Below are 12,373 nucleotides of genomic sequence, written 5' to 3'. Positions count from 1 at the left end.
TCCCTGCCGGGCGCTGCGGAGCGACCTGCGGGGGTCGGGGCAAGGTCCATGTAGTGCTGAGCTTCAGGGACTTGAGAGGATAAGGGTGAGTCGCGGGGCTCGGGTACGCTTCGCTCGTCTCTAAGGAGATCTATTTTATAGCGTGTTTGTTTGGGGTGGGTAAGGAGAGGAGATGCCTGGTCCCTTTCCTTGCAACCAGCATCACCTGTATGTTTGCTCGCCCCGTGGCTGCGTTTCCAGCGGGGGTAATTGTGTGGAAACGATGTGTTGTCAATGTTGCCTGGAGGAGGCCGAGGCCGCTGGCAGCTTAGAGCTACCGCGCTTTGAGCCTTGACATTTTAGCAAAGGCAGATTAAAGAATTGTATATAGGTCATTGATTTTGGTAGGCTACCCTATATGATCATTGTGTGGAAACAGATTCCAGCTCAGGACACAGCAAGGTGATTTAAGCTGTGTGGTGGCATGAAGGTGCCTCCTTAGCACTCTGAAGGTTGTCTTCTGTCCTGGTGGCTCCTAGGTGAACTGCAGCAGTGACAGGAGTTCCTTGTCTTCACAAACACAAATATTTTTGTCAAAAATATTATTGTCCTTTTGCTATTTAGATACAGAAAATGGTGCCTAAAACTAAGGTCTAAGGGGCAGAGTCTGAGATTTCTCCTGAAAGGGAACCTGAATGTTATGCTGCAGATCCATAAATCCATTGTATCTTACTTAAAGTAATTTTCCCGAGTTTTTCCTTTTCAGGTAAAACATAGCAGTCCTTTACATAGTTTGCTGAAAAATTTACTGAATTCAAAACTAGCATGTTTGGGTGAAATTTTGTATATTTGTTTTTAAAAGCCTTTCTTTTTTTTTGCTGTCCCACTTCTATCTTGCTTTTCAAAGAAGCAATTTCTACCCAGTGTGGACAGAGATGCAAAATGTCACTGTTCCTAAAACACTGTTTATCTTTTATTTCAGGCTCTTCGCCAGATTTCCCAGAGAACCATAAGCACTGCTTCACGCAGGCTTGTAAATAGAGTTTCTGAGAATCAGAAGCTATTTCAGGTAATGAATGAGTTGAATAATGTTAGTAGATTAACAAGGTTTTAGTAGATCATAACTGCATGGTTTTTTCAAAAGAACTGGTCAGGCTCCCCTTTACATCTGAAGAGAGCTCTCAAAATCAATTGTATGACTAGAGCATTTGCAATTAGCAGGTTTTTTTCTGCAGAGGTTGAGTATTTTTACATGCATTCTTGACTTGCTGACTCTTTAGGGTTTTTTTTTTACCCCATGAAATGATTTGTACTGGAGTTTCTCATAAGTATTAGGCATGGTACAAAGATAAAGTACTCTGAAATTAGTTGGTATGGGGGAGTATGTCCAGTGAACAAATAGAGAAAAAGAGTGAAAAGACAGAAATAACAGTGAAAAGGTAAACCTGAAATCTTACATCTCTTTCTATAGCTCATAGATTAGCCCCATAATTTTTAATGAGGATGTGGTATTACTGTATTCTCAGTTATGAAAACTGTAAAGGTCTTAAATGATTGGATTAATTCTGTGAAAAATATTGAATCTTTAAAAATAATTTCTGAATTACTCTGTTCCTGATTGATAGGGCCACTAAGTGAAGTAGTAAAAGCAGAGAACACTCCAGAGAGTAATCCTAGCTGTGAGCCACAACCTGGAGCTTTAGCTTCAGACTGAGGATAAACTGGTCTTCAGCTCTGTGACAGGGACCAAATATATTAGAAGCCCCACTTAAATAGTTTTAGTTTTTTATTACTTTCCTTTCCTCTGAAAGAGAAAGCCAGTCTTGGTGAGACACTGGACTAAGGAGCACGGTGTTCATTGTGAGCCAAGGGGAAGGAAACGGGAGGGTGATGTTGGTGATGGCAGGGGGTCAGAGGTTCAGTTTCTGTTTGCAGAGATCTATAGGCATATCTCTTCCTCCTTTCATTCCTTTCTTGTGGGACAGCAAGTTAAGCTGGGGTAAGGTGCAGGTCACCGGCACTGGAGGCTGGCTTGAAATCCAGAGCAGCATCATCTTGCTGACAGGGGTAAAGATCACGTGGGTCTGGTGTTTAGGAGTTTTACTTTGGGTGGAGCAAAACAATTTCCTGTATGCTACCAAGTGACAATACAGACTCCTCCCCCTGTTGCTCCCTGTAGCAGGGACTGACTGTACTGGAGATGGATGGGAGGTTTCTAGGGGTGGTAATCACATCCTGTGCACCTGAGGGGTTTGGCTGGTGTCACAAGTGTTGAGGCATCTGCCAGTCACTGCTTTAGATACAAACTGTGCACAAGGTTTATTATACTCCCTCAGTGAGCCATCACCTGATAGCAGAGTGAAAGCTTTCAAGACAGAGCAGGATCTAAATAAGGTTCAGTGTCTTTTGGGAGTCAGAAAGATATTGTGGGGTAGTAATTCTTCCGCTGGGTAATTGTAGTTATATTAACACAATATTGTAAAAACTGCATATAAATAGTTATTTTTTGTCACTTGTTTCCATTAGGAGGATAATGGCCTCCCAGTGCATCTTAAAGGTGGGGCAAAAGATTCTCTTTTGTATAGAACCACTGCGGGTCTGACACTGTTTGGTAAGGCTAACACTGAAATATTTTCTCTTTGGTACAATTTCCAGTGCACTAATATTAAAATATTTTTTCTTTGGTACAATCTCCAACACGGATGGTGTTTTCTCTGTAAAATAATTACACAATGTCTTCAGTCTCTTCTTTATAACATGCAAAGTTTATGTAGAGAAGCAAAAACCACATTTGGCCATACTGTGTATTCATTTGTGCCTTTTTCAGGTTTAGATTTTCATGTGACTTTTTCCCAGACTAAGCACCATGGTCTGAATATTCCTTCAGGTTTTACATATGGTGTTAGAGAAAAACAGAACTACTTCATCTATTCTGCAAAAGAATGAAATGTAATTATAGCATGTACATGAACCAGTTTTCACAGTAGCCTGACTCTTAGTGACAGGTGATACTCAGTGTACTGAGTTTTCATGTGCTTTGAAAACTAGCAGAATTATAACCAAGGTTCATAATACTATATATATATAATCTTTATGTTGCTTGTTTCCTAATTTTGCAATAGCCTCTTAAATGTGTTGATCAAATGGATTTTCAGTTCAGCTACTTTAAGACTTAGTAATTTACTTCATGATTGTGTAGGTTCCACAGACATGCTTCTCCCCACTTTTTTCCCCATCTCTTTATTTTTGCAGCCTGTGGAAATGTGTTTAAATTTTTTTTTCTCTAAAATATGAATTACCAAAAGAAAATTGAGATGTGGCTATGGAAATGTATTTTGTCTGAATTGCAGCTGCATATTGTCAGTATTTCTTCTGGAACAAACTGGAAAGCTGACTTCAGAGGAATTCTGTGTGCTAATCTGAAAATATCTTTTCTGTCTCTTAATTCAGGAACAATGTATGCTGTTTATTACCTTCTTGTCTCTTCAATGCCCAAGAAGCCGAACTGATTCCATTTGAGGATGCCTCAGCAACTAACATCTCTTTGTCCAGTTCCCATGTGACTGTGGTGGCAGCTTATTATAAGCAGCTGGCTTAATGATTGGAATCATACGTTAATTGTAACATGTAAACTGCAATCAATAAAGCAGTTTTTACGTGGTGGAGTGGGTGTCTGGACTGTATAATCTGTTTATGTGTGTGAGCATTTGTGGTCATAGGGTTGCCAGGCTGGTGAAGAGGTTGCTCTAAACTAAGGTTGCTGGCAGAGGGGAGCCTCAGCCCTTCCCATGCCTCATCTCAGTTTGGTACCAGTGCCGGCCATAGATGCCCAGAGCCAGGAACGGGATTACAGGTCAGCAGGAGCACCTGCAGAGCAGCACAAAGGACTCACAGACACTCCAGCCAGGAAGTCTGTCTCATCAGGGACACAAGAGTGCCTCTGTGGGAATGCAGTGCCTCGTAGGGAATGAACAGGAGGAATTAGAGACGTGCTCGTACGTGCAAGGCTGTGCTCTCAGTGGAATCACAGGAGCACTGGGATGGAAGGACTGGCGGGGAAGATGAGGTGCTACCCTCCGTGTCAATGACCAGCCAGGCTGCATGGAACTCCACTGGGGATGGATGAGGAGTTGATGGGGAGCTTATGGGTCAGGATTAAAGGGAGGACAGGGACAGGTGACATTGTGGTGGGGGTCTGTGACAGCAGTCACAAGGGTTCTTGAGTTGGGGAAGAGACAAGAATGTTGACTTCGTGTCCAGAAGGCTTGATTTATTATTTTATGATACATATATATATTACATTACAGCTATACTAAAAAGAAAATGAAGAAAAGGTTTTCTCAGAAAAGCTAGCTAAGCTAAGAATAGAAAAGAAAGAATGATAACAAAGGCAGCTGGCTCCGACAGACAGTGAGAGCCAGCTCTGCTTTGAGTGGTCACCGGATCCAAACATCCACAGGAGACCAATCGCGGACCCACCTGTTGCATTCCACAGCAGCAGATAATTATTTACCTCTTGTTGCTGAAACTTCTCAGCTTCAGCCGGAAAAATCCTAAGAAAGGATTTTTAATGAAAAAGATGTTGGCCACCTGACCAGGAGGACTGAATGGATGAGTCTACAGACAGACAGCAGCAGCCTCATATTCACCTGCCCTGGGTCTCATGGGAGACTTCACCCCAGTCCCTGTTGGAGGGACAACACAGCAGGAGATAAGCATCACTTGTAAGGTACTCTGATGGCTCTTACTAACTTGACAATTGCAATTATTGGGGAAAGTCACAATGGAAACACATTGTAGGTGTGCATCCCTAGTTCAGTTTTATGTTCCTAACAGAATTTGTGCCTTTTTAACTTTGCTGTCGAGTTGCTACTTGTGGGTTATTATGCCCAAAGTCTGGTATTGACTCTGTAACAAATGCGGGGCTTCTAAAAAATCCCCAAACAATTTCATCAAAGTAGTCATTTTGTTTCTCTTCTCAAGGAAACAGTGGAATTTTCAAAATGTGAAAACAAGCTCAAACATCTAGCCTCCCACTACAGTGCTATTTTAAGCCTTTTTGTGGATTAAGTTTGTTTCCAATTTTTTGTTGCTATCCTGGAGAACCAGAGTATACTTGTTAAACTAGAGGCAAACTGGAAGAGAAGGATGAGTGTACTCAGGACTCTCTCTAGTAGAACCAAAAATCTTAAAAAAAGGTGAGTGTGGGAATACTCCTCAACGGTAGCTTCTCTGCACAGGTGGCTTTGGCCAACTGCATGACTGAAAGAATAAGAAATACCTGGATGGATTTGTTGGAAAAAAGTTTGGGAAGTGGGGATGAACATTGATTCCTACAAAGAGAAACTCCATGGCATAGTAAACTATACTACACAGAATGTGAAGAATGTGAAACAGAGCAGTCTGCTCTGTGCAATGCTGGTAAAGCTTTGCTGCCATCACACACCAGTGTTACCCTCAAGATGTGGACCAAGTGATGAGCATCTGGAAGGCAATGTAAGGAAAGATCAATGTGTTTAAAAAGCCTGCATCTTTTCCTGCCTACAGGGATTATGAAGAATTTTGAAAGGAGTAATTGTTCAAATAGTCCAAACTATAAAATCCTGTGATGAGCTAGGCAGTAAATTTGTGTGTACGTGTTTGTGTGTGCAGCCAAAGCAGAATGTGCAGCTGTTCTTGTTTTTGCACTGAGCTGCGTCTCAGAGTCAATGTCCCCGGGATCCACAGCAGGCTGTGAGGTGTGGGGCCGGCAGCAGCCCTGGTGGCAGAGGATGGGGGAGTAAAAAGCAAGCTAGGAAAAAGTTTCATCCTACAGAGCAATCACTATTTATAGTCAGAGCCTTGAAATGTTATTTAAATGAATATCAAACGGCAAAAACTTGTTCTGGCGGAGTTGGGTGCAGTATCCCCGGGATATGTCCCGGGAGCTGGAGCAGGCGCCCGGGCCGCGCTGTGCCGGGCGCTCGCGGGGAGGCGTCCGCGCTCCGCGATGCGCGGGGCGGCCAGCGCTCCGAGAGCTCTGCTGCTGCGGGAGCAGGAGGAGGAGGAAACCAAACAAAACCCACGGTCAGCTGCTCAGCACCATTTTATGGGACTGCATTGCAACACTAGCAGGGAAATTCCCATCTGCTGTGCAGTCTACACATGTATTTCATTGCAGGGTCAACCACATCGCAAATGGTGAGAGGTAAACTGGGTGCCTGTATTGACTATATATTGTCTCTGTCTAGGAGAATACAAAAATAGAGCCATGTATCTTCTCTATTGCTAAAATATCTGAAGATCTTAACTTTTCCCTATGGGTATTATATGACTAGCAGAAAGTAAAATAGGCAACATCCATTACTCCTTGCTAATATGAAAAAGTTGCAACTATAAAGGAATAAAATGGTCACTGATATGAAGGCATGGGCTTCTAGACATTAATATACTCATCTTAGAAGTGTGGCACCTTTGTCAAAATAAAAAAAAATCTTCATGCCACTGTAAGAGAAATTAATATTCAAGTAATAATCGGACAAAACAGAAAATGAAATCCTCAGTACTGCAGTTCCAAGTTCCAAAATCCTTTCTGAGACTCCAAATGTACAGACCATGTTTTCACTTTCCCCATTTGGAAGGTAGCTCAGAATATCAACTCTTAAAATGGTGCCCTGGGCTACATTTTCTTGGCTGCTGAATACATGTATACATCCAATTAGCTTGACGCATACAAAAATTTCCCCAGTAAAAGTCTGAGTACTAATAATACTACAATAATACAGCATTGACTTCCTAAAAGACACCGTGAAAAAGTTCAGAAACTTTCTGAAGTAAAAAGAAAACTCCAGGGAGATCTCTGAGTGTATGACCTTCATTGTACTTTTTTTTTCTTTTTTCAGATCCCAGAGTAAAAATATCACTTTTCTAGTGTTGCTTACCTTAGCTATCACTGCTCTGAGCTATGAGAAACCATGATGAATTTTTTTTCTGTTTTCATACTATGCTGTCACTCCTTACTCTCCCATTCTTTCTCAATTCTTTTCACTATCAGAGCTGGAGATTAACCTTCACAGTTGCTAGGGTGAATCAGACTTTCAGAGTTAAAATCAATCTGATCAACCTGACTTGACCCTAAATAAGGTATTTAGGGGATGAGTAAGTCAGAACTAATGTATCTTTTCATGTGCATGCTTGTGCGATTATTTTTTCAAAGAAGTTCCTTTTAGCAATAACACCACCTTCTCTAATCTAACTTGCCTGAGCCTTTCCACTTATTTTTTCAGTACTCAGTCAATTCTGCTGTAAAAATAATAGCTTGTCCAGAAACACCATCTGAGGAGAATCTCTTGGCTGGACTGTAGTTTTCTGAGTGTAAGTATTCACAGAATCACAGAATTAACTAGGCTGAAAAAGACTTTTGAGATCATCAAGTCCAGCCTATATCCAAGTCTTCAAACTCAGAGAGCAACACATACAGTCTGATACACGTTTTGGTCTTGCCTCAGTATTTTTGAAGAGTTGTTGTTATTATTCACAGGTTTTCCATTAGACTAACTGATCACAGCCTCCCCGAAAACACATCTAGAGATAAAAGCACACTTGTACCTATTTCCTCAAAAATATGCATCCTTGTCAAAAGTGGTCATAGGCTGGGATTCCTGTTTATAAATGTTGTGATGAGCCAAATTCATTCTCAGGGAGCTGGGGAGGTACTTGCCGGAAGGGGTTATCCCATTTGAGTCCCCAGTCAGGCAGTTCTGAGTTTAGATCCTCAGAGAAAACCAGTGTCTGTATGCAGCTCACTAAGTTCTCAAAACATTCACTCCCATTGCTTGTAGCCTGCTGAGCCCTACAGAAAGCTGCCAGAGAGATAAATTTGTCCTTTGCTTGTGTGTTTCTTTGAGTTCCCAATCCACAAGTGTGAACTTTCTGGAACATAAGGATCTTCTGCCTCTTCAGTCTATCATATGCAATCTTATAATCTTCTTTTTGCCTCCATGGTATTTAATTCTTTTATTATTATATTAACCTGCTTTAGTATTTTCATTCATGAAAATGTCTGTCCTTTGCCTTGTTGGGTCTCTGATCTCTGCAAGAAAAGGCAAGATGCTGTCTGGTGGGCATGGAAATAGGTTGGAAAGTGATGATGAAGTAAGATTCACTAATATTTAAGATTTATGTACACAAGAACATGGAAGGAGTTGCAATAAAAAAGACCACAGGAGGCTTGGAGTTTTAAAGTTACCTAAGGTTTAAAGTTACTTAAGGTTTCCTAAAAAGAATTGTTGCAAACCAAGTATGAAATGAACAAGGTCACAGTATTGCTTTAAAAGCATATTTCAGCATAAGCACTCTCCTCTGTGAACTACTTTTGACTGCTAACAGAGTTCTAAAATAAGACAGAAGTAGAGTGTCTTGTGATATGTCAATCTAATACAATTTTATCCTTCACCTTAGAGATATGTTGTGGAATAGCTCTCTTGAGGCTGCCTGTGAAGTTCACCTAGAGATACAGTTCCTTGTGATTTCATCAAGAGCAGCAGAAGAATATTTTCCTTGAAAGGAACAATAAGATGTTCAATGGAGATACTTAAAACATAGTAATTGATTTAAACATTTTGTAGAGGACTTCTCAGGCCCAAAGAGACATAGTCCAGTTTCAACAATATCTGAAACAGAAGAAAAAAAATAAATACTTTTAGATAGCTGTCTTATTTTTCCATGGAAGATTTCCATTTTAGCCAAGAAATCTGGGCTGTGCAGGACTCAAAGTACATGATCTGTCCAAAATATTCATTTTTGTAGATTAAGATTCTTATAAGAGTTTCTCTGTAAATCTTATGGTATCATCCTCATCAATGCAACTGTAACATGATTAGTAGATATTTGGAAATGCTTTTGGGAATAAAAGAGAGAGAGAGGGAGATTCAATGCTGTTACACTTTATTGCAGGTATTGAGACAGTTTGCTCTGAAAAACTGTGAGTGGCTTCTGTTCCTACAAGGTTCCAAGGAGAAGTTTGTGATTCTGTTGGGGCCTTTAAGTAACTAACATGTTCTTAATAATAATTGAGTTATATATGTTTATGTAATATAAAAATGGTTCTGCATTGTTTCATCTCAACAGCAGCACTTACTCTGTATGACTAATGCTCTGAGTCCTGAAGTTTATAATGGAAAGGCTGACACACACTCAATCTTATCTATCATAGCACTATGCAAAAGGGAATTATATAATTAAAACATTATAATGATCTCTATTGCTCAGTGGGCAGTTACAAGTCCCACAGGAGTCAGGCCAACTGTGTTATCAAGGTTTATTCAGTCATCTCTTAGGAGCAGTGGGCACATTTTGCTAAATATAGTGTGGTGTGCTAATAAGTGCTCCATGTGGAGCATTGCACTGGGATCACTGTGCCACAGAGCTGGAGTGCAGTGCATGGGATGTTAGCCCACCTCCCTTTGGCTGAGATTTTCAGAAAGAAGTTAAACTTAGACTGCTAAAGCCATACTCTGACATTTACATAAATAGCCTGATTTTTCAGAAAAGGAATACAAAGAAATTATCTTCTATTAAAATAATAAAATAGAAAAATGTCTTATAACAACAAGGAAAGATGTTATTATTTCTGGAAATAGTGCTCAAATGTATGAGCAGATTTCTGGGGAAAGAAGAGAACCACAACTTTTGGTTTCCCATCTTAATCAATTGTGGGGTGTAAATGCAGTTTCTGTAAGAAAGTCACAAAACAATTGTGGTGTAGGATGGACCTCAACACTATGTCTGGTCTGTATATGATGCATTTTACAGAGTTAGGCAGGAATCTCTGTTTGGGCCTGAGATCCAAAAGCAGAAAAACAGATGAATAGGACCTGAAAATCACACCTTTTGATCAGCTCCAGGCCCATTTACTGATCTTATTCTGGTTCCTGGTAAATAGATATTTACATGAGTAGAGTACAAAGCTTTGTATCAGCAGAAGACTTCACTGGCTAAAGTACCAGAGATGGAAAAAGTTTTTGATTCAATGCCTCAACTGGAGTGCCCAACACCATTTCAAGTTATACCTGAGGCATTTGCTTGGGGCTGGCAAATACAACAGAGGACCTACAGGAGGCTCATACACTTGCTTTACAACAAAGGGGAACTCTCAGGAGGCCTGTAACACTCAAAACATCACTGGGAGCTTGCCTCTGCCTTCTGGGTGGTCCAGAACAGTTTGAGATGTGTCAGCATATGTGGGTCCTTGTCTATAGCTGGCAGCTCCACAAGAGATCTCTGATGCTGCAGAACACTCAGATGGCTCCAGAGCCCAGTGTGATAGCAGCTGATCCAAGCCCCATGGATGGTGGGTGGCCAAACTGCTCAGGCACTGCTGAGTTCAGTAACTCAGGGCTTCATCAGCCACTGCAGCAGTTTAGATGCTGGGCTCATGTGCAGGCACATAATGTACCATAACCCAGAGCCAAATGCCACCTGAGGTGGCTATGCAGGACAGAGCAGTGGGCACAGCCAATGTTCCTAAAGGGCAAAGCCGCAATGGTGGGGCCAACATCAAGGAGTACACATCCTCTGCCTGCCTCCTCAACCACTCTGGAAGTTAGAGAAGCAGACTCCAGAGTTTTTATTAGAAAATAAAGTCCTGACAGCTACTCCTGGCATAAAGGGATCTCATGTTGCAGCAGCTGTTCTTAGCTGGGGAAGAAGATAATGATGTGGTAAAGCCCCATAATATGATATGCCTTAAACAGGAAATCCCCTAAATACATTTCAAAGGGTACTGGGCAGAGGGTAAAGGAGCAACAAGTCAGATTTGCCAAAAGCCTAGTTGTTTAAAAATCCTAAGCAGATAATTATTTTTGTTAAACAAATAAGATACATTGGAGCTAGTAGCAAACACATTTCTCTGGATAAAAAATACATGCAGAAATCAAAACAATGCCAAACCCAAGACATGTGTGCTAAACTGGGCTGACTGAAAGCTAACAGAGTAGCAAGGCCAGCTGGAGAGCATCCAAGAGATCGGAGGAAAGGGCATATGAGAGGAGATATTTTAACAGCTTCAAGTGAAGCCTCTCAGCAGGCTGTAGAGGTGTTGATACCCAAGTGAGAGACTCAGCTCCAACAGGTGAAAAAGGCTGTCAGCAAAGAGTACATGGAAGCTTTCAAGTAACCTTTTAAAGTAGAAACAAAAGCCAACAGTTTTCTGTTTACACAATAGAGTGCTTCTGATACTGAAGCACAGGGCAACATCTATTTATAATCCAAATAAATCTTGTGTTCTGGTATTTGGAACTGTCCATATTCAACATATTGGGAAGCAGCAGCCACAAGGCTGCATTAAGAAATACTGATTTAGATCTGCATTGTTTTAGTCCATGTATTTTCCTCCTTAGTCACTTGCCAATTAAGACTTTTGCAGAAGAAACAGGTTTCTTTTTCAAAGCTGGCTTATGTGGAGTTCATAAATGTTGTGACAGGTGATACCTAGGCTGTATTTTTAATGCCTTTGAGCTAAACTCTTGCCTGACTCTTTTTTCCACAAACTCTCAAAGTGTCCAAGTGTCCATCAATATCTGTGATAGGTGACATGCAGATGAGATCCCCAGACGGTATGTCCCACGACAGTATATATCATTTAGGCTATCCAGCTCCTTGGGCCTGGTGCATTCCCTAGATGTGTCCTAGCCCAAGTTTTGCCTCTGGTACTCTTTCTTTTGCAGAGGAAAAAACTGTGATGAATGCCACAGTCTGCCAGTTTGAATATGAAGGCACTCAGATTGAGAAGCTGGGGGGAGTGGGGAGCAGAGATGGTGGTGACCATGGAGTTCAACCCCACAAAGTTTAGAAATGGTCAAAAAATTACTTGACTATCATATGCAGACATACTGTAACAGTAAAAGAGGTTTTAGCAAGACTGGTGGGATCTGTACCTCTGACAGTCACATACAAGAAGGATTTTCCCAGTCTGGCTTCTTTGCTGCCTGAGAGTTTGCAGACATGCCAGCAAGCAATTGCAAGCAAGCGATTTTTCACAATAAACCAAGGCTATTTTTGTGGAATCCAAAGGGTTGGAACTTGATGATACTTATGCTCCTTTCCAACCCATACCATTTTAGGATTCTCTGATCCAAAGATACAGGCTTCTCTGGTGTAGTTGTATTTTTATTTCTGATGGCTGTGCTCATAGTCATAATACTGGACAACTTGCAACCCACCTAAAACAAGTTATTATCTATTGTCAGCTGGTACAAAACAGCTCCCCAAAGTATGCTGTTAGTACTAAGTACGGTATGGAGAATTTCTCTTTGAAGTCCTGGGGTACTTGAAATAGCAGGTCATGAACTAAATGGCTTCTAGGGATCTTTTCCAGCCTCATTTACTATGGTTCTGTGCATTCACATCAGATTCA

At 41.1% G+C, this 12,373-nt stretch overlaps 1 protein-coding gene across 1 annotated transcript; it reads left to right on the top strand.

Moving 5' to 3' along the window:
- Positions 1-949: 949 nt before the first annotated feature.
- LOC102042290 (cytochrome c oxidase subunit 7A2, mitochondrial) lies at positions 950-3,644 on the top strand (the record flags this gene model as incomplete). Its single annotated transcript, XM_031057150.1, has 3 exons — positions 950-1,048; positions 2,506-2,590; positions 3,430-3,644. Coding segments are annotated over 3 exons (243 nt in total), but the record flags the coding sequence as incomplete, so codon positions are not given.
- Between the last annotated feature and the right edge of the window lie 8,729 nt (positions 3,645-12,373).

This window comes from Geospiza fortis, unplaced genomic scaffold, assembly GCF_000277835.1.
Source record: "Geospiza fortis unplaced genomic scaffold, GeoFor_1.0 scaffold190, whole genome shotgun sequence".
Lineage (NCBI taxonomy): Eukaryota > Metazoa > Chordata > Aves > Passeriformes > Thraupidae > Geospiza > Geospiza fortis.
Note: the sequence above shows the minus strand (reverse complement) of the source record. Positions and strands in the feature narration are given on the sequence as shown.